We start from the raw sequence: 23,918 nt of genomic DNA on the forward strand, positions 1-23,918 counted from the left end.
TCTAAGCCTTAACCCTTTGTGGACGGTTCTTGATATATTCGCTAATAGACTGTTTGTAGTGGGCGGTTTGTTGATATATCTGCTTATGATTGCATTCATCACAGCCGATTTGCTGATATATCCACAAAATCAGATCAAACCCATACCAAATTTATCAGAAGCAATTTATGAAAATAAATACAAACTCCGAAACACAAATTGAATGATTATTTTGAAGGGAAATTTGTATTGGCCAGTGGCAGCATTGCAGTATTATGTATCAGCTTGCCTTTTCGTAAAAAAGGGCTGTCTAAAAATTATTTAGTGCAAATTTACGATCACTCACTGATTTTTACATCACAAGGTGTCAAAAAACGTGTTAAATAAAAAGTTTTGACCCAAGCTTAAAAACAATGTATTTCACAGATTTTTGACTGTCCACGTGTTAGCAGAGACACGTTGGATTAATGTTTAAAGTTAAAGCAGTGTGAGCTATAGTTTTAATTGGTGTATTTTTATTTCAAGAAATCAATATTGATATTCATTTTATCAAGAATTTTTGCAATTAATTGGACTGCTCTCTGATTATAGGGACGCTCAGGGCCAGACTCCATTCATGCTGGCCGTATGCTGTCGGGCCTACCATGCTGCTCTGTACATCCTAGATGCTATCCAGAGATTGGTTGCGAGAACTCCACCTTCCTTCGAGGACATAACTCCTCCTCCACCTACGTCCACAGAAGAAAAACTTAAAAGTGTATTGTCGGCTTGGTTTGCTAAGGGAGAAACTTCTGATTCTGCAAGAAAACAGAACTACCCATCGTGGCTCTACCCAAGTGGTACAGATTCAGGTACATTGTCTACATTAAATGCGTTGTAATTATATCCTATGTGTGATTTTGTAAACAATGTTAAAAAAACACAAGAATAAAAAATGTGTTGTTTTCTAGAAGGCAAGAAGGCAACACTTAGTGAAGTTGAGATGCGTATTGATCAGGATGCTCTCAATGCAATGATATTTCCTCCCGGCTCTAATCCTGATCATTCCCCCCTCCATGTTGTCTGCTGCAATGATACCTGCAGTTTCACTTGGACTGGGGCAGAGCATATCAACCAGGTAAGTACTTACAGAATTTGAGATGAGAAATTTAAAATGAACAGGTACAGGGTGAATAAATACATCAAATCTAATTTTACATGAAATTAAGTTAACATTTTATAAGTAAATTAAATGTTAATTAATATTCACTCTACAAGTGTTCATTAAAAATGTTTAACTATTTACTGTTGCTGGGTTGATTGAAAAATTAGGGATGATAGGATGGCCACCTGACCCGGGAAACCGAGAATAAACTGGAAATCAACGGACCGGGAAATAAGCCGGGAATTTTTCTGAGAAACGGGAAAATTTCAAAACTAATTTTCCGTCTCCAAGAACTTACAAAATCAAGACATAATTTGACAGCTTCTGAATCAAAAACTTATTAATCATGAAACATTGTATTTTACGCGACGTGGCCCGTGAAATTGTGAATGAAGATCGACATATGTTCGTGAGCTACACCTGACGCCGGTTGATCTAAGGTTACCTCCACTAGTGTAGAGAATTTTTCTCGTTTAGTTCTATCCTGTGCCGTGGCAAGCCTCGCGCCCCCCCCCCCTCCAAAAAACCGTAAAAATGCATTGGAAAATTAAAATTGGCCGACTGATCGGTTCAAATTTCGGCACTAAACGAGTGGTACGCTTTAAGCGGTAATGCGGCTGAGCGTAGTAACCGCAATACAAACGGGTTGTTTGTACTTAAGTATTATTCAGTTGCAGATGTGGGGTCTCTGGACGAAGTTGTCCAATTCTTATTCTTTAGAGAAAATATTGTTTTGGAAAGACCTGTGTTAGATAGATAGCACAGCCCTAAAATGTACAGTGTTATAAACAGGCTTCAGAGTTCTGTTCGTTAAATAATATAATTTTTGATGGTTTGATAAGTGGTGCAGGCCCGGGTTTTTGAGTACACCAGAATGTCAGTTGGATTTATACAAAGCTTAATAAGATACCTTTTTGAGAAGAAAGTAGCGGGTTAATTACAATAAGTAACGTCGAGAAGGGGGCGTTTGCGTCCTGTTGCACAGCAATGACAGACTGAGCTGAGGATTGAGCGGAAGGAGAAACAATTAATGTTTTGAATTGGCGGCAGATAAGTGCCATCGTGCTGCCCTGCCGCTCATGTCTGCCATGAGTAGTGTCGAGTGTTCTCTATATGTACAACACAAACATTCAACTTTAAGTCCCAGCCCAATCTAGCGCTCACGGCCCACCGCTTACCGCTCGTATCGCGGCCGAGACCGCTGTTGGTCTATGAACAATTGCTTCTCACACACGCTCTGATTGTCATCAAATTACATAGGTTAAAACCAAGGAAGTGATGTTATGTTTTGATATCACGGTCGCATCCAAATCTCGACTGAACTACGTTTACACCGACAAAAAATGGCGCAAGTTTTGCGTCCAACTAAACATCACTAGTCTAAACAGGCGCAAGAGCTCTCGCGAGCGCTGCCACAACCAGTGCCGGGCAGTTGGTTACAAGAACGGGAGAACAGTGTCGGCTATTAAAATTTCAATTATAAACACTGACATCACTGTCATGTGTGAACAGACTTTGTCTTGACTCCCGGATCAACCAGTGATTTAACCGTAGCAAGTACTTGCGACAATTCTTGTGAGTAAAATTGCTTATATTGTTCTCATTATGCTGCAGTAGTTGTGCAAATTCTCTCGCAACTTACTTGCCAGTATAAACGCAACTTAATGCTGTTGCCAGTATACAAACGGCAGACGGCCAGCCGATCGAATCAGCCACGCTCATCAGTTATCAGTCAGAGCGGCATTGGTTGGACGGCGGCTGGAAATCACGTTAGTTCTCCAGTCAACTATTTACCGGAACAACTTCTACGCATACGTGACGATTAATTAAGCAGAGTTCAGATGAAAGTATTTGGTTTATTTGTTGATTGTTCTGAACCGACCTTGTCTACCTGCGAAATCATTGTCTCGTACCGAAAGTTCATCCACCGTTAGACCTCTGACTCGCAATACTGGGCTACAGTCTGCCCCACGGTAGCGCTGTGTTGGTATTTATTTGTTATCTTTGTATTTCCGAATTGGATACATGTATTTTCTAAACATCACAGATAGGAAAGTTATTAGGTATACACAATGTTATGTCGACACAGAGATAGAAACTAAGGAGCTTAAAATAGGTGATAGCGATAAATCGTCACCAAATTTTTCGCATATCGCTAGTGACGAAATGCTAGAGCACCGCAGCTTTGTGGCATTTCTTGAAAATACTGACGATAAAACGTCATCGGTGCACTTGGCATAAGGGTTAAATACAGTACTACAGTTGTCTATTTGGTTTGAATATATACTAGATAATCGTAAATTTTAGACCGGGAAAAAACCAGGAATTTGAAGAGGTTTTGAGTGGCCACCCTGGATGAGTCTTGCTGAATTCTTTTCACAACATGGCATCACATCGAAAATCCTGGTAAAATCAGGATTTGTGCTTAGTCCTGATTAAGTCTTGTGTTAGTAAATAATTGGAAATATACTTCAATTTTTTTTAAATAGTTGGGATGACTTAATTTTTTGTAGTGTCTTCAAGTATTATTTATTTATTCAAGTCTTTTACATTTTCTAGACATGGCAAGAAATTATGTTTTGAAGACTTAATAATACTGTGATTAGTGAATTGTATGTTGCTGTAAAACCAAAACAACAAAGTGATAAGCTTTAGATTTGTCAAGCAACTACTTATTGCTGTAGTGTATGGATTCACATGTATGAAATTCCGTTTTGCCCTGACTGGGCTAATCATAAGAAATTGTACAAAATTAGAATTGTATAATTAAATTTTAAAATGTGTATTCTTGTAGCAAATTAAAGAACCTAACAGATACATTTAAGCTACATTATATTATTAGTAAACACAATCAGCTTCTACTACTACCGTCCTACTGGATGATATGTTCCATTAGCAGAAAAATGTAAAAATCCTTGAATATTGCTTGATTTAAAAATATATTTCAGCAAACACCTTGTTTCAGTTTGTTTTAGCCTTTCTTGTTTATACAGTGTTTCTCCAATATGTTAATTCACATTGTTAATGTCACCATTTGATTATTAATTATGTATTTATGATTATTTATTAAAAGTTGTTATATTACCAATTACAGTCGTATTTGTGGTATAGATACATTTCTTTTGATTTATTTAGATTTTTAATTAATTTTCCAAAACAATAAAATATAGGTACAAAATTCTGTGATTATTAAAGTCAATACAAAAATTGTGTACTTGAGACAAACTTGTACATTAGTATATATTAAATTATCACATATAACTTTATCTGAAACTCTGTCTTGAAGGATATTTTCGAGTGTCGAACATGTGGGCTGACTGGCTCATTATGCTGCTGTACGGAATGTGCTAGAGTGTGCCACAAGGGCCATGACTGCAAGCTGAAGCGCACCTCTCCCACTGCGTATTGTGACTGCTGGGAGAAATGCAAGTGTAAGGCGCTCATACAGGGTAACCAGACAGCACGTTATGACCTGCTTTGTCGTCTCATCGCCGACACCAACCTAGTCACTCAGCATAACAGCAGGTAGCTAACATTCACTGTCAGGATTCATTTAACAAAAAATTAAATGAGTTGGTGTTATAATAACCATTGGGAATTGCTTTACAGAGGAGAGAGTATCCTGCTATTCTTGGTGCAGACTGTAGGTCGTCAGAGCGTAGAGCAGCGACAGTATCGAGTGTCTCGGCCACGGTCAGCCTCGGCCTCCTCCAGAAAAACCCCCTCCTCAGATGTCGGTAAGTTCAGAGTACCACACTTTTAAACTGAGTTAATTCAGTTGCTTCACTGTGGGATCAAACTTATTCTTATTTTTCTAAGTTTAGCAACTTTTACAAGCTATACATTGTAAAACAGAAAACTGTGTTATCTAATGTGTGTTTGTAGTAATAACATTTTTGGCTTAGGATTTTAAAGTAAATTTAATCATTATTTGAATTTTCATATACAAAGTAAATGTTTAATGTTTTTTTGGGTGAGAGTTAAAGCATATTACTCAAGAAGCTGGAAGAACTCCATTTCTGTCTGTATGTACAATATCTCAAGTACAAACTGATCCATAGACTTGAAATTTTGCATGAAACTTACTTTCTAGAAAGGGAATACTGAGGATGATGATTTATGTTATGTACTAAAATTGTTAAGATCGACTGTGTGAGATAGAGTGAACATCATATGTTTAATTAGCATTCGATGTAGATTAAAAATATGCTAATGCCATATTAATTTACAGTCCATATTTAAACAAAAAGTGTTGTGTCAGATGATAAATATAAAATGATTATTTAAATAATCACTACAACACCAAACACAATGGCTGTAATTTGAATGGAAATTCATTACTTCTGTCTGTATAATCCAGTAATAACCGATTTGCTGGGAACTAATTTGCTATTAATGATAATGAGAGATAATTACACAACTATTGCCTGGGAGTCTATTGGTTTTTACATGTTACAATTGTATCTTTAGCATACATAAAAATGATAGCTTTGTACAACAGCAGGTAGGCCCTGTCTACATATTAGAAACAGGAGACATGCAAGAATTGAATCCCTATGGCAATGCACTTTTAGCAGGTTCATATGGGGTGTGAGCTATCAATAATTACTGCTTTTCTGCAATTAGAAAGATAGGACTGTGTCCAGTTAAGAGCCAGTCCACTGATAACATAACAAGTTTTGTATAAGGATAGCTCGGTTTACACAACAATTACAAAACACTCGACTATATCATTGTAACATTATTTCATACAAAAATTTGAAAAAATTGTGTAGTATTATGTACAAATTTAGTATAATATCTATTTATACATGTCAATAATACTGGATAGATTGCTCAATACTAAAGGAAATGTCAATTAATCAATGGACTTTCAATTCTTTATTGATATCAAATAATAACCGACCGTACATTAGAATTTGTTATTAAATTTTGGCATGAATAGCAGTGGAATTTGTCTATATATTAAATACTGATCTTCAAAATGTTCTAAATATTTGTTACCGGATGTCAAAATCTTCATCATTACATACAATATCGAGGTAATACTTATGAATATCCAAGATTGAAAATGACAAAGCTTAGAATTGGAATCAAATTTAGATTTGAGAATATAGACAAAACTTGAAGTTTATATTGAAATTTACGAGCAATGTTCTATCCTTACTTGAAATAAAAGTATTGTATTATAATGTTTTCTAGTTATTATAATTGTTTTAACGAACTTGCCTCTAGTTCAAGTCTATGAATGGAGTGTTTATCATACAGGTGGATATGTTGCAGAGCCGGACATGCCCGACCATGATTTAGAACCTCCTCGTTTCAGTCGCAGGGCTTTTGAACGTTTACTAAATGATTGGCCAGCTGTTAAAGGAATGATAATGTCTGGTAAGTTGAAAACTTCTGAAGTGTAACAATATGGTTTTGTGTGGTTTTGTGTGTGTGTGTGTGTGTGTGTGTGTGTGTGTGTGTTTGTTTGTTTGTTTGTGCACGCACATGCACACAATCGATTTTCTCTCAAATATTTAATATTTTATTGAATAACGATTTCAATACCAAATAACCTATTTTAGGTCAGTTTGGAGAAATGAGAAGTCTAATGAGAGACTAACATTGAAGTCCTTCGCTTTTCATTTAACACACTTGTGATTTTAATAAACTATGACATTTTACTGTAGTTTATTAAAATCCCAATTGAAACAAAACCAGACAAAGATAAGTTTCTTCATGTAACATGACATTTGTAATGTGTAACTCAATTTGACTGATGAATAACAATACATTAACTATCTCCTTTTAAATGTGTATAATAGTAATAAATGTGTGTATGTATGTTATGTTATTTTGTCTTAACTATTGTAGTATTTAATTATCCTCAAACTATTTAATTGCATGTCATATGTTTGTTAGTAGTTCTCATAAGTTAACTAACATAAATTAAATGTATTACAGGTGTGAAGATGAATGAATCATCAAGTGAACCTCTGTATGAGGACCAAGCCTATCTGCAGAGTCAGAGCGGAACTACTCTGCTGGACAAGTTCACTCATTGTCTTCTGGTCAAATGTAGTGCTGAGGTAACTTTGTTCCTGTTCTTTCTGTTACAAAATAGAATAATCAGATTTGCTTAATTTTTGACAGAATTTTAAATGATTTACAAGAACTGTTTTCTTAAGTTAAAGATTTTAAAATTTCTGGTTATTAGTTTGTTAAGACATTTTTTTGTAACCTCACATATAATATCTCGTGTAAACCACACAGGCGTTATCATGATCTGGTACAAACCACATCTGCATTATCTGATTTTGATGCAAACTACACAGATAGTATCTGGATATCTACAAACCACAGATATGGTATTGTTATCTGTTGTACGTCACACACATGCCTTTTATATGTTATAAACCACACAGATAATATTCTAACTGGTGCAAACCACAGACATTATTCAAATTTGCTGCAAACCATACAGACATTACTTTGATGTGGTACAAACTGAGTCTATATTATCCGGATCTGGCAGAGGCCTAGGCCATAGTACTTAAGATCAACAAACCACAGACATAGATATTAGATCTACAAACCACAGACATGGTATTCAGATCTTTTACAAATCACAGACAGTTAACTCTGATATGCTACAGACCACAGTCATGGTATCAATATTAGCTACATACCACATAAACAATACCCAGATTTATTATGAATTACATAGACGATACACGGATTTTTAACAAACCACACAGATGGTACCTAAATCTGGTACATATGCTTATCACTCTTGTTCAAATCCAAAATACCAGGTATTTATGAGGTAAATATGAAAGGTATTTCTTTCTGTAAAAATATAACATTTGCTCAATTGCTGTCATGTTATCTAGATGAAAGTCAGAGTAACTATTATTATAGCTTACAAATCAGTAGTATTAGATTTTGGAAACAGTGTTTTTTTATTGTAAGAAGACATGCACTTTTAATATGTGGCTGAAATTTAAAACTGTGTTATAAATAGGAGCTCATCTCAAATCCATTTATGTTTCACTTCAGAAACTTAGATGTTGGTGCCTTTATGCTAATTGAACAGTAAAAAATATGATTTGGTGTTCATTTATTATTTATAACTAATATTCAGTATAGACTTTCTCATAAAAAAACTCCTCTTTTATTATAAATTATAAACCATAAGTATTAGCAGGTAATCATATTTTAAACCATTAATTACCATTGAAACATTAAACTCTAAAATTGTGAAATGAAACGTTTGTAGATTTGTGAGTATGTATGGTATGTATTATATGGTATGTAAGTGTATTTATAAGTTATCCTACATGTAATAGTGAAGCATGAGATGCACAGCTGGCAGCTAACTTGGGTACCCTGTTAATACAGTAGTAGTTGTTTGCAACAATTTTTAAAATACTGTCTTATTAGTTTTACATGTACTTGTGTTACTTTTGCTCCCATACTGTTGGGCTAATGTTATTAATATCTTTAAAATAGTACTTCAATTAACAATATACATTTTTAGATATTTGTAATTCCTCTCTCACATTCACTTATAAACCCAGCTTTAATAATTAAATGCTAATTAAAATTTCCGTACATTTTTACAAATGTTTGGTGGAAAAGATTTTGAATTCCCGACTGACAATCCCATCAAAATGTAAATTTTCGAAAAAAAAAGCATTTTGTATGTTATAATATTAAGTATATACTTTTTTAAATATTTAACAAAATACACATAATATGTTAGATGTTATAAAAACTGAAAAGCGTTTTAATATGTATTAAGTTATTTATTTAAATAAGACATCTCCCATAACTGTAGGACTAAAAATAAGGTCGTTAAAGTGCATGAGGTAAACATAGTTCCAATGGGCCTACAGTAAAGATGACCTTTATAGCCGGCTCTTAAAGAATAGATGTTGCAATGTTTTTAGAACGATCTACAGGTGGAGATTACTGAGTATATTGAGATGTTTTACCTGCAGAGTGTGTTACACTTACCACGGTAAATAAATAATTAGTCTAAATTATTTCCCTGTCAAATTAGAATCAGTAGGTACAGAGTTATTATATAACTGAGAGAAGATTTACTTTGTTTGTATTGTTTGGTAGTATATCAACTTTGGTTGTTGCTGTTCTACTTTAGAAACATATGCAAGTGTTGATATCCTAGCTAATTATAACAATGTAAAATGTAACACTATAATGTGTAATTAAAAAGACAGTTGATAGTGTAAAATTTTTATGTTAGATGTTGGACACCCTGCTGACTACTTTGATGCGGGAACTCCAGAATGAAAACAGGTTACAGGAAGCAACCGAGGTAGCACGCAGATTTGTGCGTTCAGTTGCAAGAATTTTTGTCATCTTCAGTGTTGAGATGGCTCCTTCAACTAGCAAACGTAGAGGGTAAGTTTGATGTCCGTGAATTGTATGGACATAATTTTTATCTCATGCAACACATCCGCTTCCCCCATACTAACATTTTTGAGTTACACAGGAGATAAATCGTTCCTACGAGTGTGATTTGCTGAGGTCCGAGCATTATTTCAGTTAGTTCTAAAGTCTTAAATTAGGGCTGTGCCCTAACTAACTTTTATTGTTATAGTTTAAATACTTACTTCCTCACCTCAATGGAAAGATGATGATAACTGGTTTCATAGGTGTTGGCATCTAGTGGCATAGTTGGGAATAACTACAAAGTGATACAACTCACAGTTCATTGCCCAGTTTGATAATAGTAGATGTATCAATATTGACACTGTCGGTCCGAGGAGATTAACATTTAGTTCCGGGACAATTACAAAAGAGAAAAAAGACTACAGAATTTGGACAGAAAAGCACACTTCTTATGTAACATTCGTAAACGAATCTCTTCAATGTAAGGAATTTCCTTGAAAAGAAATTACATCTATCAGATTTTTGTGGAACATACACATCTGCATCCTTAAGTTGCTTACAGAAGTACTCTAACAAAACAAATTAAGAGAAAGTTGGAAGTAAAAATAAATATTTTTCCATTTAACCTTGTAGCGAGTATTAAAAAATTTGTTTAAATAAGAAGAAGAAGAAAGAAAGAAATACATTTATTTCCAGCCATAAGCAACACATTGAACATCTATAGTAACTATGCATAGAAATGAGATCCTCGCATGGGTCGTAACCTGTGCGCGAGAATCAAGTCCAATCAGTCCACATTCAGTAACTAAGTGATACATTAAAAATTAGCAGCAATTTACACATTCTCTGTTTAAAGTGGAAATAACAGAAGCAATATATGTGGCCGCACAGACTGTGGCTCTAACTATAGCAAGGTACAAATATGTATTAAAACTGTAAACCATATGGGGCATAAATCGTTTGCCCTGCGTAACTCATTTCCAAATAGCAAACATTCCACGCACGATTGATTTAATAAACAGACACAATCACAAGGTTTACCTAGTACCACCTAATTTGCGAATACACCCATCCTTTCTAGAGGTCCCACACATGCCAAAATACACACACACACACACAATCAAATAGTAATCACCATTTGATGTGATCATGCATTATGTTGTATAGAAGTAATCATATAAGACAGATTTGGAGTTTATATTTTATAAAGTAATGTTTAACAATGTAAACAAAAATATATGCTATAATTATTAATACGCTATTGTAAGGCCATAGTTGGAAACTGTTGTGCGCACACATAATTATAATTTTATATATATGTATATAATTTTTAATTGGCATTTGGTGCTTTTTTATCACTAATCAATTTAGTCTAGTCTAGACGAATTTAAAAAAACGTCCCTTTGTTTTGAATTCTCAATGAATGCTTTAATATCGTAATGTTCCTATTTAATTTTAGAATGCAATAAATCATTGTTATTGTTCAGCACCACCGGACTGTCAGCTCCACTGGTGAAGTGCAAGCGTGTATTCCAAGCCCTGATCAAACTGGCTGTGGAAGAGCTCTGTGAGATTGCTGACAGTCTGATAGCACCTGTCCGACTGGGAGTGGCCAGACCCACAGCTCCCTTCACACTCTCCAGCTCTACTATTGAGGTCATCAACGTAAGTAAAGTTCATCATATCGTAGCAGTTGATCACATACTGCACTATCACTCCTACCATTGATATCATCCGCTGTATTCTTTACAGGGTTCTGAGGAACTGTTTTCAGTGGAACCGCTGGCACCTCATGGTACAGTGTCGGTGCGACGGTCTGTGATGTTGTCCAGCAACCGCAGTGGGGAGATCACCCGACCTCTGGGCACTCGGACCAGGCCTCCGCCGCAGATGGACATTGACGAGGAGATGGCAGAGAGTAAGTAACCACTGCTTGTGAAAATTAATAATTATATCCAATAAAAAATGTTTAAATTTCTAACATTCTATTAAATTAAAATTATCATTATAATTTTGTAGGTAAATGTTATGGAATAGATTGTAACATAAATTAATAACAAATAACAACAAACAACAAATTTACCAGGTTTGATTTATCTTCAACTAATATTTTGACAGTAATTAGAGACTGGAGAAGGAAGACCAGGATAACAGTTTTTTGAGTACGGTACATATATTTGCTACTAAATTAGTCTAAAATGATATATTTTTATTATCTCCATAAACAAGGCTTTTTCAATATTTCTTTGTATTTTAATTATAATTTGTGATACTTACAAGTATGTCAAGAAACAAATGCTGTATGCTTTTGCATTTTAATTAAATTAGTATAGATTATGATAATGTGTGAAATATTTTGGTGATGTCGGTCCAGATTCGTGTGTAAAAATTATCAACTCACTTTATTAAAGGTTCTTTCAGTAACCAAGGAGCAGCCTCTTTTCCATGCATTTATATTCTAGGTTTTAATATATTTGTTTATTGTTGTCTATATTTAATTATTAGTTAGAAAGTTACTAGGAATTGTGCAGCTTCCAAGACTAAATCAATTGTAAAATGTATTCTCTATTATACTTCTAATCGAAAAGAAAATGGATTATTAATATGATGTTTTTAGTCATTAAAATATTATTCACTATTTTAAAGTTTTGTTACTTTTAAACCAAAGTAAATAAAAATCTAGAAAAATCACAAGTATTTTTAAAAAGGGAACATCAAAACAAAATAGAGAGCTTCTTGGCCTCCCAAGTTGACAAAATTGGAATGACATATAAAATAATAATTAGGAAAAATAATAAGCTCTGGTCTTCATGTACTGTTTTAATTATTAACAGTAGGTAAAAAATATTAACAGTTTAATTTTGACTAACAAATGGCGTTTCTGTGTATAAAATACTAAAGAATAACATTTAGGGAAAAAGTGGTCAGTCTCTGGTTGATTTTTGCAGTCAATTTTCACAGATATTTTAAAATTTATAAGTTGTATTGATAAGGTACATACAGCTTTTAATATGTATGAAGGAAAGTATAGATTTAGTGTAACAGCGTTTTCAATAATATTATTTGTTTATTTTTTTTGTAAGTATTCTTCAAAAATATAATTAAACAGTACATTATGATTAAAAATTATGTTAATCATGGATATTGTTTGTCACACAGGTTTGGTCGGTCTGGGTGCTGACGGGGAGGCGAGTGATGGTGAGGAACCTGCCAATGCAGGTCGTGATGGCGGGACTGGTGGGGGAGTAGTGGAGGGTGGGGCAGAGTCAGATGCTGAAGATCTGCTTGTGGAGACCGAGTCAGACTCTGACCAGAGTAACCAGGATGCTGCTAGCGCACAACGCAGTGTTCAGACTGGGGCCACAGCAGGATCCGACACTGGTCAGTTATACTAGTAGATAAGTATATAAAAGTCAAATATTCGTATTGTAGTCAAGCAAGTATTTAAAAAACACTGATCAAGATATAAAGTATCCAATCACTCTCACATCTGTATTAATTTAAATTCAATTCAATTTCTTATATTCATATATATGACAGGATATCCATAAGGTTGTCTCCTGATATACACATGGTAATTTTTTTGGCTATTGAATAAATGTTGCTCTGTCAACAGGTGCTATAATTAACAAAAATTCTTCTTGAACGAGATACATTGTAATATTATTTATATAAATATTACATGGAAGACTTTATGTTTAACATAAGCTAAAACAACTATATTTTACAAGGTGGAAGTTGTAGAAATAAAAGCTATTCATGTATACCATATATATACTATGTAATGTACCTAAATTTTGAATTATTAATTTTAGTTATTTATTGTTCAAGAATAGTTTCAGCTTACTTGATTTAGATACAGAAACACTTTCTAGAGATGTCTGAAAAAGTTTTACAGTGAAAATGTACATATGTATATATGGTATACATGAAAAGATATATCTATTTGTGCCTGACCAGGCATGGCATCACTGCTGCTGTTCCCAGAAGATGACTCCGGGGACTCGAGTCAGCAGGAGGAGGATGTGTCAGAAGCAGGAGAGAGTGATGATGTGGACACGGAGGAGATCCTGCTCACTGATGAACAACTGGAGAGACGAACGTGAGTAACCCATGTACTACAGTAAGAACAAAAGAATTGTTTAAAAACTGGTCTTTTCCATAACCTTGGTCTGATTGTAAAAAATTGATTCTGATTTTAGTACATAAAAGTGGATCAATTCAGGGTTTAATTTTAAGAACTAAAAACATGCCTATTCAAAATATTTTTAAATTATGATTTGTATTATCCCAGATTATTTAGATTTGATTCAAATTATTTGATATTTTTATTATATCTATACACTAATTTTACTAGTTCCAACTCTTATTTTTCTAAGGAAGAGTCTAGGACCCTGCACTTAGCCTTGAAGGTTAATGGCAGGCCAACAATTGAGAGGTTCATTAATTTCACCCACTCTGTTTCACTATTTCTCTATGTTAATATCTCAAAATGTTACTTAGTTATTCGATTTCAATATGTTAATATCCCTTAATATTTATTTATAACAAATATGGTTCTAATGTTAACCAACCAATTGTATCCAATCGTCATATTCATTTCATTATAGAAAGAAAAATTGTTATTTACATTACCATATTAATTAAACAATCCTAGTTTAATTCATACAAGTTTCAAGAAAAATGTACTACCAACCTATTATAATTACAAGACCAAGATTCAATTTGAATTCTTAATAAGAAAATTTGTTATTATGTAACATTTATCATTTGATTTGTTCATTATAAGAGTGAACTGTTTGCAAACTTGTAACTAAATCAGTTATTGAGGTCTTATTTGGAACAAAAATCCGGTATATATGTTCTTTACGTCAAAAGTAATATGCCAATTATTATGGTTGGATTTTTATTTAAATTTATAAATAACTTTCATCAGCTCTAATGAAAATAATCCACTATCACCAGCATAATAACCCCTCCTTTTGAAAAGAACTCATAATCCTGCCAGTTTGTCGAGCCTAATCGAATTTACATCTGTCATGGATTATTTTAAACAAAAAATATTTTTTAGTCCCTTAATTAGTATAATTACAACTGTATTAAATTATTTTTTCATTCTTTACATAATATTTTGTGATTTCTTCATTAATACATACTTGTTAATTCTTCAAGAAGAGATCAATTTTGTGTTGTTATTGGTACATAAGTTATTTCTTATTACCAAAGTCCAAAGAGAAATATAAATAATTAATTTTACACGATAATGGAAATAACAAAGCAGCGTCAAACCTGCACATAATAATTAAAAGACGGATGTGTTATCTGTGTAACACAAAAGAGCCACATACATAAAAAATACAATTAAATTGTGGCTAGTATTAACTTGTCTTCGTAATATAGATATTGCATAAGTTCAGTTATTGCCAGTTTTCAGTTAACACATTCTGTTTTTGCTCAAAACCATAAAATATTAATCATAATTAAATGTGTTATTTGAAAATAAATAACTGGAATTAAGAATCAAGAACCAGTGATTCCTCAATAAAGATTTCTAATTTCAGAAACAACACTGGTCAAGGACAGCGAAACAACTTAGCTCCTCAGTCTATGCAGTGGGCAATCAGAAACAGAGACACAACTTCAAGATCAGCAGGTATTGGCAATACGTTTTCTGTAATTAAGATGAACTATTTGTACTTGCCAGGCCACTACGCCTCCACTCCGCGGTTGCGTAACCATGTACGTTACTTTGACTCGTATTTAAATGACAGGAGTTTATTAACATTCTCGGGCATTTAAAACTTTTTTTAGATTTAAGCTTTAAACATTTTTTTATTGGTTTATCATTATTTTGTCATAAGTCTATAAAGTTATTTCCATATTTGAGGTTTGGCTCCAGCTAATGCACTAGTATTTTAACCAATTGATAAGATACACTATAGCAGCTACAGTGTCTCAGACACTTGGATAAAATTGCTTTAAACAATGTTTGCTATATAATATGTTACAAATAAAGAAATATCATTTAGTTGCTCATTATACTGAGAGATTAAAAGCACTTTCCAGCCAAGCCTGCATAAGTTGAGTATGGTCTTTATAATTATAGTGTAGACTTTGAACTTGAATTAAAGGAGTGGAAGCAAAATATCTATTAATCAACTGTTTAAATCAAATGTAATTTAAGTAGGTTTGTATTTATATAAACATTCATAGTACTTACTGAAAAATGTATCATTTGACTAAAAATGTTTACAGGAGGATTTCGTGTAGCTACCAACTCCTTGGTGTTCATTGACCCATCCACTCTACGCAGATCAACTAGCGCAGTGGGGTCAGGGCATGAGCCCGTTACCATGGCAACTACTGCAGCTTGCTTGGCTCGCTCCTTTGCTATAGTGTTAAGGCAGATTGCTGACCTATTGGCCATGATGTCTGACTACAGCAGCCTTGCACCTACTCTGCCTGAAACCTTGGAAGTCACCTATCACGATCAATACAATCTTCAGGTACAGTTAGTGAGCATATTTCGTACTTGTAACAGGAATGGTATCATGGGCAAGTACTGCTGGCCTTGGTTTTTCATTCTCTGATTTATTGGGTTGTTGCCTTGTTGATTAATAAACAAATAAATAGGCTTGGATTCAATATAAACAAATGAAGTAATGTAATGTATTTAATTAATTACAATTAATTCTGTATATTTTTATACATTTAATTTATATCAATTTTAATTTGGAAAATAATAATACATTTAAAATAATGTAAGAAGCCCTGACTTTAATAATGACTGAGACCTCTTTCTGTTATTAATACTCATAACAATGTTGCCTATACATCAAATTATTTAAGCACTTTACTCACTTTCAATATAGAAGAATTGTGGTATTTGACTTGAAGCAACATTGACAAAACATGACGAAAAGTAACATGTAAACACAACTATTCACCACCTAATTGTGTATTTTTTTATTCAATAATATTGTTTTTGTGTTTGAAAAGAGTCCTTCTTTGCCTTATCACACACACACACACACACACACACATTCCAGATTTTATCTCATTGTTTCCAGAAAGCCAATTATATCAGCCCATATAATGATATTAAGGTATATCATACTTTTACAATTATATAGGATTTTAAGGATATAGAAAAGGTTTTAATAAAAAAGTATTTAATCGGTTCAACAGTCAAAAGATTGAAGTAGACATTACTAAATATGATTTGCAATTTCGAAGATAAGGATTTTGCAATAAATTTTGAACATTTTAATGCGCTTTTTGTAGACATACCTGGAAAGTCGGTTGAAGCCCACCTGGGATTGGCTGCTGACAGTAATGGACTCAACAGAGGCTCAGCTCAGATTCGGGGCATCTCTGACACACTCGTCAGACCCCACACATCCTGGCCACCCCCTTCATCACAACCCAGGTACTGTATACTGTTTCCTACTCTCACTTGTATATATATTTATTTTATCCATAGTTTTGGGAAATCGTTAATGAGGGTAAAAGATTTTTGTAAGTTAAGGACAATAAACAAAGTGCAAGCTGCAGTTATATATTGTATATATTATCTCGATATAAGATTTAACCCTAGAACTGACCATTAATTTTTCCTGTCCTGGCAGGCCTATTTTTGGCTGATTAGGAAAGGAGTTTTATACTGCTACCAAAATTTATTCTTTTTTCTAAATTCGATGCTGATTTCTGTATAAGTAATAACTAAGAATAATAAGCAAATATTCTTCATCTATTTCAACAAAACTTGCAAAAATAGTAAGCCATAAGTGTTGTAGTTGGTGGGTGGGTTTAATAGGCCTAGCCTGTTATGAAAAATTTGTTTTATCTCATATAAAAGAAGTTGTTTTAAAGTAAGTTATATAATAAATGTTTCTATCAGATTATACAGTTATATTTTTAAAATTAACATTAAGAAAAGGCAAGTATAAGACATGGTTGCTGACTCATGTTTTCAGTGAAAGTAGTAGACTGACTAATTCCTGTGGACTGCTTGTAAAAATTCCCATGTTAAAGTTTTTATAACATTTTGTTGTAAAAATGTAACATTCGATTTCCCTGTTCGTATCAAAGTCTGTTCATCTCAATTCAGTATAACAAAAAAATATAAAATATTCTATAAGTATATATTATAAATAATTATGAAACGTTTTAGTAAAGTATAAATTAAAAATATGCTAAACTGAAATTAATTTAAAAAAAATTGTATTACCCCTTAAAATTGTTGTATATCAAGAACCCATTAAGTTTCTTACATTCTATTTTGTGTATAAATGTATGTTTTACTGGATGAACAATTTTTTGATTGTACGTATCACTAAAATTAAAAATACAATTTATAATAACTTAATAAAACAATAAAAAGAAAATGGCTATATATGTTGTCTTACAGCTGAGAATTCAAGCTTTTATTTATATACAATGCTTGTTGAACACTTTTATTGTATTTTTATCAAGATTTAAATACTGTATCAATATGGCACTAATTGTGTTTAGTTTTGTGCATTCTTAAAATTTACCTGCTTATTAAAAAATGTAAGAACTTTTTTTGATAGTTAAATTTATTAGGAAACATGCAAGTCAAGTGCTTTATTGAAGTTAATATTTTATATCATGGTTTAATGTGTTGGAAAACACTTCATGGCCAATAGGGGAGTTAAATATTACTAGTCACTTGATAAGATAATAGGAATAAAATAAATAATCTGTATTAGTTATTTGAATTGTTTAATTATTATTGTTATACTCTCAATTATGACATTTTGAACTAGATAATACAGTAAATTATAATGAGATGGAAACAGAAGTAAAAATAGCAGAGATTATAGGTGGAGGTGCAAGCAGTGGTGCCAACACACTATCACTGTCAGTACTGTCAAGTGGTACATCCAACTCTGCTCCCGCCGCCAACAGTTCTGCCAACAGCACCACTCACACAACCAGGCCGGCCAACAACACTGCGTCAAACATGAGCAGAACTGCAGTAACTAGTGGTGGTACTACTCCAGCCACACAAAGCACTACCCGTATTGTCGGTTTCACTGCCAACACAGCGGACACCCCCAGGAACACCAGAGAAAGAGAGTGTGAGTCTAGGGGGTCTGGGGAAGTTAATAACTTTACCGTTGGGCTTAAGGTTGGGACACACATAACCGCACCGTGCCCGACACGTGAGTCGGCCGATTGTCGGTGCGGGCTCGGCTCGGTTACCGTGAGGCCACACATGTCCGTATGCAGTCCGAGCGCAACAATCTCACTGTTTGTACTAGAGCATGTTTCTTTTGTATTCGAAGTGACAGGTACTTAAAAAATATTCGGAAGATTAAGTATTGCTTGAGAAAATTGTTAATTTCATTGTTGTTATTTTTATTAATCGCTGTGGTCAATGAAACATTGCAATGCTACAGTAAAGCTTTGTACAATCAGCTAGTATGTAAAATTTGTAAATATCATTATCTTGGTTATATTCTTTATCCTTATAATTCTTGTTCATTGTGTTTCATTGCAGTAAATTTCTGTCAAATACACTATAACAGTATATTTGGTATTTTTTGTTTTAAACCCAAAAGCTATAGTGTGATGCCAAAGAGTTTGCCATGTTGCAAGCCCGTTCATCATAATTTGTAAAACATAGTAAATATTTGTAAAATATATACTGGAGAACATACAAAAAAAATTGTACAAAATTTTTTCTTTTATAGCTCCGAGGACATATAATTTATGGCTAGAATTAGTCAAATATAGTAGAAACATAAATACGAGGGCTGTTTTTTTTTTCAAGTTCGATTGGCCATTAATAATAAAACACATTGAGATATTATTATTATATTTTATTTATTTTTTTCAAAAGATGATTTTATTACCAAAAGATTCGTATTTTCTTACTTTTTTTTCTTAGTAGTACCAAAAATGTGAGGCCACTTGTCGTCGAGCGAGAGACAAGCCTTTCTATACCTCCTCGAAGAAGTCTGCCGCCAGTGAGCTCTGGTAGACCCTTTCGTTTGCTTGAAAGCTCTTTCGTTGTCAGCGAAGCGTCGTTCCACCTAACCACGCCTTCATTTCTCGAGTAAAGAGGTGATTAGTCACTGGGGCGCCAGTCAGGACTATACGGCGGATGGTCGAAACTTCCCATTTGAAACTTTTGCAGAAGTTGGTTGTGTACATTGGCACTATGCGGTCGGTGCATGATCGTGGGATCAGGACTACGCCTGGAAGGTCAGCATTTCCTCTCCGTTTGTTTTGTACGAGGGTGTGTTAGAAAAAATAATGAGGGACTGATTTTTACTAACCAAAGTTTTTATTATTTTCAAAACAACAAGTTATCCCCTTAAAGTAGTTTTCCTGGGCAGCTATTTACATCGGCGGAGTCGTCGTTTCCCACTCTTGGTAGCTGCGCTGGAAGTCTTCAATTGGTATGCTTTTTACTGGTCGGTACAGTCCTTTTGAATGTCTCCAGAGTTCCAAAATGAGCGTCCTTTTAGGACATGTTTCAAATTTCGTGAAAGAGGAGAAAAAAGTCACAAGGACTTAAATCAGGTGAATTAGGGGGGTGGAGGAACAACAGTAATGCGTTTGGAGTTCATAAAATTTCACCAGAATTGAAGATGCGGGGGGGGGGGGGTTAAAAATAAAGATAAAAAAAAAATAAAAAAAAAAAAAAAAAAGTAAGAATAAAAAGAAAACAATGGAAAAAAAATAAAAAGAAAAAAATAGAAAAAAATGGGGGGATCGAGCGTGGGAAAATATACAAAGAGAAAAAGAAAGTAAAACAAAAAAAAAAAAAAAAAAAAAATAAAAATAAAAAAAATATAAGAAATAAAATCCAAAAATACAAAAAAATTAAAAAAAAAAATAAAATAAAAAAAAATAAAAAAAAACGAGGACAAAGAAATAAAAAAAAAAACGAAAAATATATAATACAAAAAAGAAAATGGCCGTGTGGACATGGAGCATTGTCATGATGAAGCATCCCACTTGTCTGCAATTTCCGGTCTCACACGGAATCATCTTTTCCTAAATTTTCATGGACACTTTTATATAAACACTTGGTTGGACAGTTTGTCCTGGTGGAACAAATTTCTGTGTGTACGATTAACCTTTCCTTGTCAAAAAAACAAATTAGCATGGTCTTGATCTTTGATTTGCTTACATTCGACATTTCTGTCGGCCGGAGGAGATGACGATGTGTGCCATTCTTTACTTTGCCGCTGTTGTTCAGGATCGTATCAAATATCCCGGATTTCATCACCGAGTGATCACACAATGAAGAATTGTTGGTCATTGGCATTCTCTCAGGATCAACGCACACATTTTCGATTGTCCTTCTGTTCAGTGTGTCGTGTGATTTTTTTCGTCACCAACAAATTTGGCACAAACCTTTCGCATGTGCGGACATGTTAAATCATCTGTACACAATTTGATGCACGGTGGGAAAGTGTTTAAATTTAAGCTGTTCATGAATCATCTTTATTGTTAAAACGAGACGGTCTGATCTCACAATGCGCCCTCACACGATTCCATGTTTTCGTACCGTTCCTGAAAGTCAAAGGTCTACCTGTAGCGAGGTTCATCTTCAAAGTGTTGTTCCGGCCTTCCAAAAATGATTTGTGCAGCGGAAAAAACTTGTGCTCTCGATAAGACTGTTTCCCATAGACCTGTTTCAACTTTTCAAAAGTCAACACTCGCGGCGGATTCACCAAGTTTAGCACAAAACTTTACTTGCACAACGTTGCTTAAATTTCGATTGCTCCATTTCTGTGACGCACAATTAAACACAAACTTTACTAAATGGCGCTGTCAAAACTAATGTGTTATACTGTACGGAGGTGTAACTCGGGAACTGAGGAAAGTGGAAGGGATAATAAAAGGTTTAGCGTTCAGCCGGTAGACACAACGTTGCCAGATCTCCCGCAGTGTTTCCAATCTCATTACTTTTCTAACACACTCGTTATTGCTCTCTCCGGAGGCGATGTAGGAGTCTCACAGTATGATTCCTTTGTATATCGTTGTTCCCTGTTGCATTAACTCAACCAGAAGCACACCTTTCTTAGGTTACCTAAACACTGTAGAATTGTTTTCCTTTTGGTCTCAAAGTCTAGCTTGTATTTTTTGGCTTGCTTGGGGGAGTGAGTGTGCATCCATGCTTTGATTGTTCCTTGGTTTCTGGATTTTTCATACAGGACCCAAAGTGTCAATCCCACGAAAAGAGTAACACTAGACTTATAAAAACTGTGCTTTCTCGATGTCCTATCGTCGTCAGAAAAGTTAGGGCTGGACGCCATTCGGCTTAGTTTTGTGATCCTCAATCAACTATTTGGGTAACCCAACGGTGCACACAAATTTTCGGTTCACTTGCTCGAGTGGTCACAATCTTGTACAAGGAGGGGGGGGGGGGGGAAACCCCCCTCCCCCCCCTTGGAAAAAAATATAAAAAATTTGGCTGGAAATTCGGTAGAAAGTTCATCAATTGTAAACTCCGTTTCTCCCGGTCGCTGGTCAACTCGTTCAACCAAACTTGCAGTAGCGACCGACTTGCGTCCTTGACCGCCTTCGTCATGGACGTCTGTTCGACTTTCAGCAAATAGCTACACCATTTTCTTATCGCGCTTTCATCATACAGTGTTCACCATACACAACACTCATTCTGCGGATGGATTTCAGGCAGCACTAACATCCTCAGTTGAGGAAAAGAATCACACTTCGCAACTTCACAACTGGGGGCGAATTTGATCGTAGCGGCCCATCTTTACTACGCCCGGTAGCTACGGCTACGAACTGATGGATTGGAGCGGCAACGGCGTTGGTATGTAGTGGGGGAGCGCGGCGCAATTGCACAACACGGCAGCCCCGCTCCGCCACTACGCTGGTTAATTTGGGAGGAACAAACGGAACTTGAAAAAAAAACAGCCTCGTATATTTTCTAAAAAAATTAGAGTATGGTTGATCGGTCAAAATGATATTGAGTATATGTTTAAGATAATAAATTAGTGTGTGGTTAGTCTTGTCTGCTAAGTTATAATAATATTTAAATAGAAACGTTAGAGCTTTATAAAATAATTATTTATGATATAATATTTAATGTTACATGTATAAAGCCTGATATTTTAATTGTAAAACATGCATAAATCATTTGTATTTACTACAGCACAATAGTTATACTAAATTTAAACTTTGAAACGTAATATTACATTATTTACTACATAAGCTACAATAACTCATTTTTATCATTTCATTCTTGATCGATTCCGATATTTTAATTTTTTACCGTTTTTGTATATAGTATCCCCAACCCAGGCACAGCCTCTTATGGGGTACCTAAATTTCCCTTATTTTGTAAATCTATTGGCCTAATTATTAGTTAAAAAAAGAAAGAAAAATCTAAAAGGATGTAACCTACTTTTTTATATTTTATTACTCTAAGTACATAAATTAGAAATAAAGTAAGTAGGAAATTTTTTTTGTATTTGTTATTTACTGCTATTGTAAATACGTTATGTCATAGTTTTATTTATTACCAAGCACTGGCAATAATATTTATTTGTAATATTCAGTTTGTTATTATGGGGAAATAAATTATTTATTATTATTATTATTTATTTTTAACATGGGTTTTTCTTGCTTGAAAATCTTATTGTAAATAAAATATTTTTATTTTTACTTTATTGAAGAGAAAAGAATAAAAAAATAAAAATGTCATAGAAACATTCTAAATGTGACCCTTGCAAAATACCGGAATAAATTTATCAAGTAACTTCAATACATCAATGAAAAATAGATTTTTGCGCAGATAATTACATGCTTGTCATTTTTTAATTAATGAAAAATGTTTATAGATTTTTCATAATTCGAATTTAGTTGTTTAAAATCATTTAATGTACAACATGGTTTTCAAATTTGTTGTAATAAGAAAATATGCACAATAAGATAATATGAATAGTTTACTCTAAGGTAAGAAAATGTAACACTTTTATCGATAAATATGATTTTGTACGCGAACACAGGATGTAGAGTTAGTAGGCTATACTAAATAATTCAATAAAATAGAACGTACTAGACGTACGAATAGACTACTTAAATAGTTTTAAAAAGAAGAACGCAACAGTAAACAACATAATATGATGCTACTCGTAGACCGCACCGTGCCCGTCAAAATTCAAACTCCACATATCGGTGACGGTGCGGGCACGGTGCGGCCACAACGGTCTGGTGTCGGTGCGGACATGTGTGGACTTGCAGGTTGAATACTGCGCTGCAATTCTTTCACCGTATGACGGCCAACAATCGGCCGACTCACGTGTCGGGCGCGGTGCGGATATGTGTGTCCCAACCTTTAAGTGTTGTTTACCAAACAGATGAATGGGATGTCAAACAA

The 23,918-nt window shown here is 34.1% G+C and overlaps 1 protein-coding gene across 6 annotated transcripts in view; it reads left to right on the top strand.

The window, feature by feature from the left end:
- The window catches only part of LOC124359257 (E3 ubiquitin-protein ligase UBR5), a 115,913-nt gene that overhangs the window by 61,803 nt on the left and 30,192 nt on the right, over positions 1–23,918 (top strand). For 2 of the 6 annotated variants that reach the window (XM_046811856.1, XM_046811858.1), the window contains exons 18-32: positions 571–830; positions 930–1,096; positions 4,410–4,648; positions 4,733–4,860; positions 6,392–6,511; positions 7,076–7,200; positions 9,381–9,538; positions 11,017–11,194; positions 11,282–11,447; positions 12,689–12,910; positions 13,490–13,631; positions 15,091–15,182; positions 15,785–16,035; positions 16,814–16,958; positions 18,376–18,633. In XM_046811856.1, the coding sequence (XP_046667812.1) occupies positions 571–830; positions 930–1,096; positions 4,410–4,648; positions 4,733–4,860; positions 6,392–6,511; positions 7,076–7,200; positions 9,381–9,538; positions 11,017–11,194; positions 11,282–11,447; positions 12,689–12,910; positions 13,490–13,631; positions 15,091–15,182; positions 15,785–16,035; positions 16,814–16,958; positions 18,376–18,633 (2,651 nt within the window). The remainder of the gene's footprint in view (positions 1–570; positions 831–929; positions 1,097–4,409; positions 4,649–4,732; positions 4,861–6,391; positions 6,512–7,075; positions 7,201–9,380; positions 9,539–11,016; positions 11,195–11,281; positions 11,448–12,688; positions 12,911–13,489; positions 13,632–15,090; positions 15,183–15,784; positions 16,036–16,813; positions 16,959–18,375; positions 18,634–23,918) is intronic. The other 4 variants (XM_046811859.1, XM_046811860.1, XM_046811861.1 and 1 more) reach the window with 4 other exon arrangements.

Source organism: Homalodisca vitripennis, chromosome 4, assembly GCF_021130785.1.
Source record: "Homalodisca vitripennis isolate AUS2020 chromosome 4, UT_GWSS_2.1, whole genome shotgun sequence".
NCBI classification, from domain to species: domain Eukaryota; kingdom Metazoa; phylum Arthropoda; class Insecta; order Hemiptera; family Cicadellidae; genus Homalodisca; species Homalodisca vitripennis.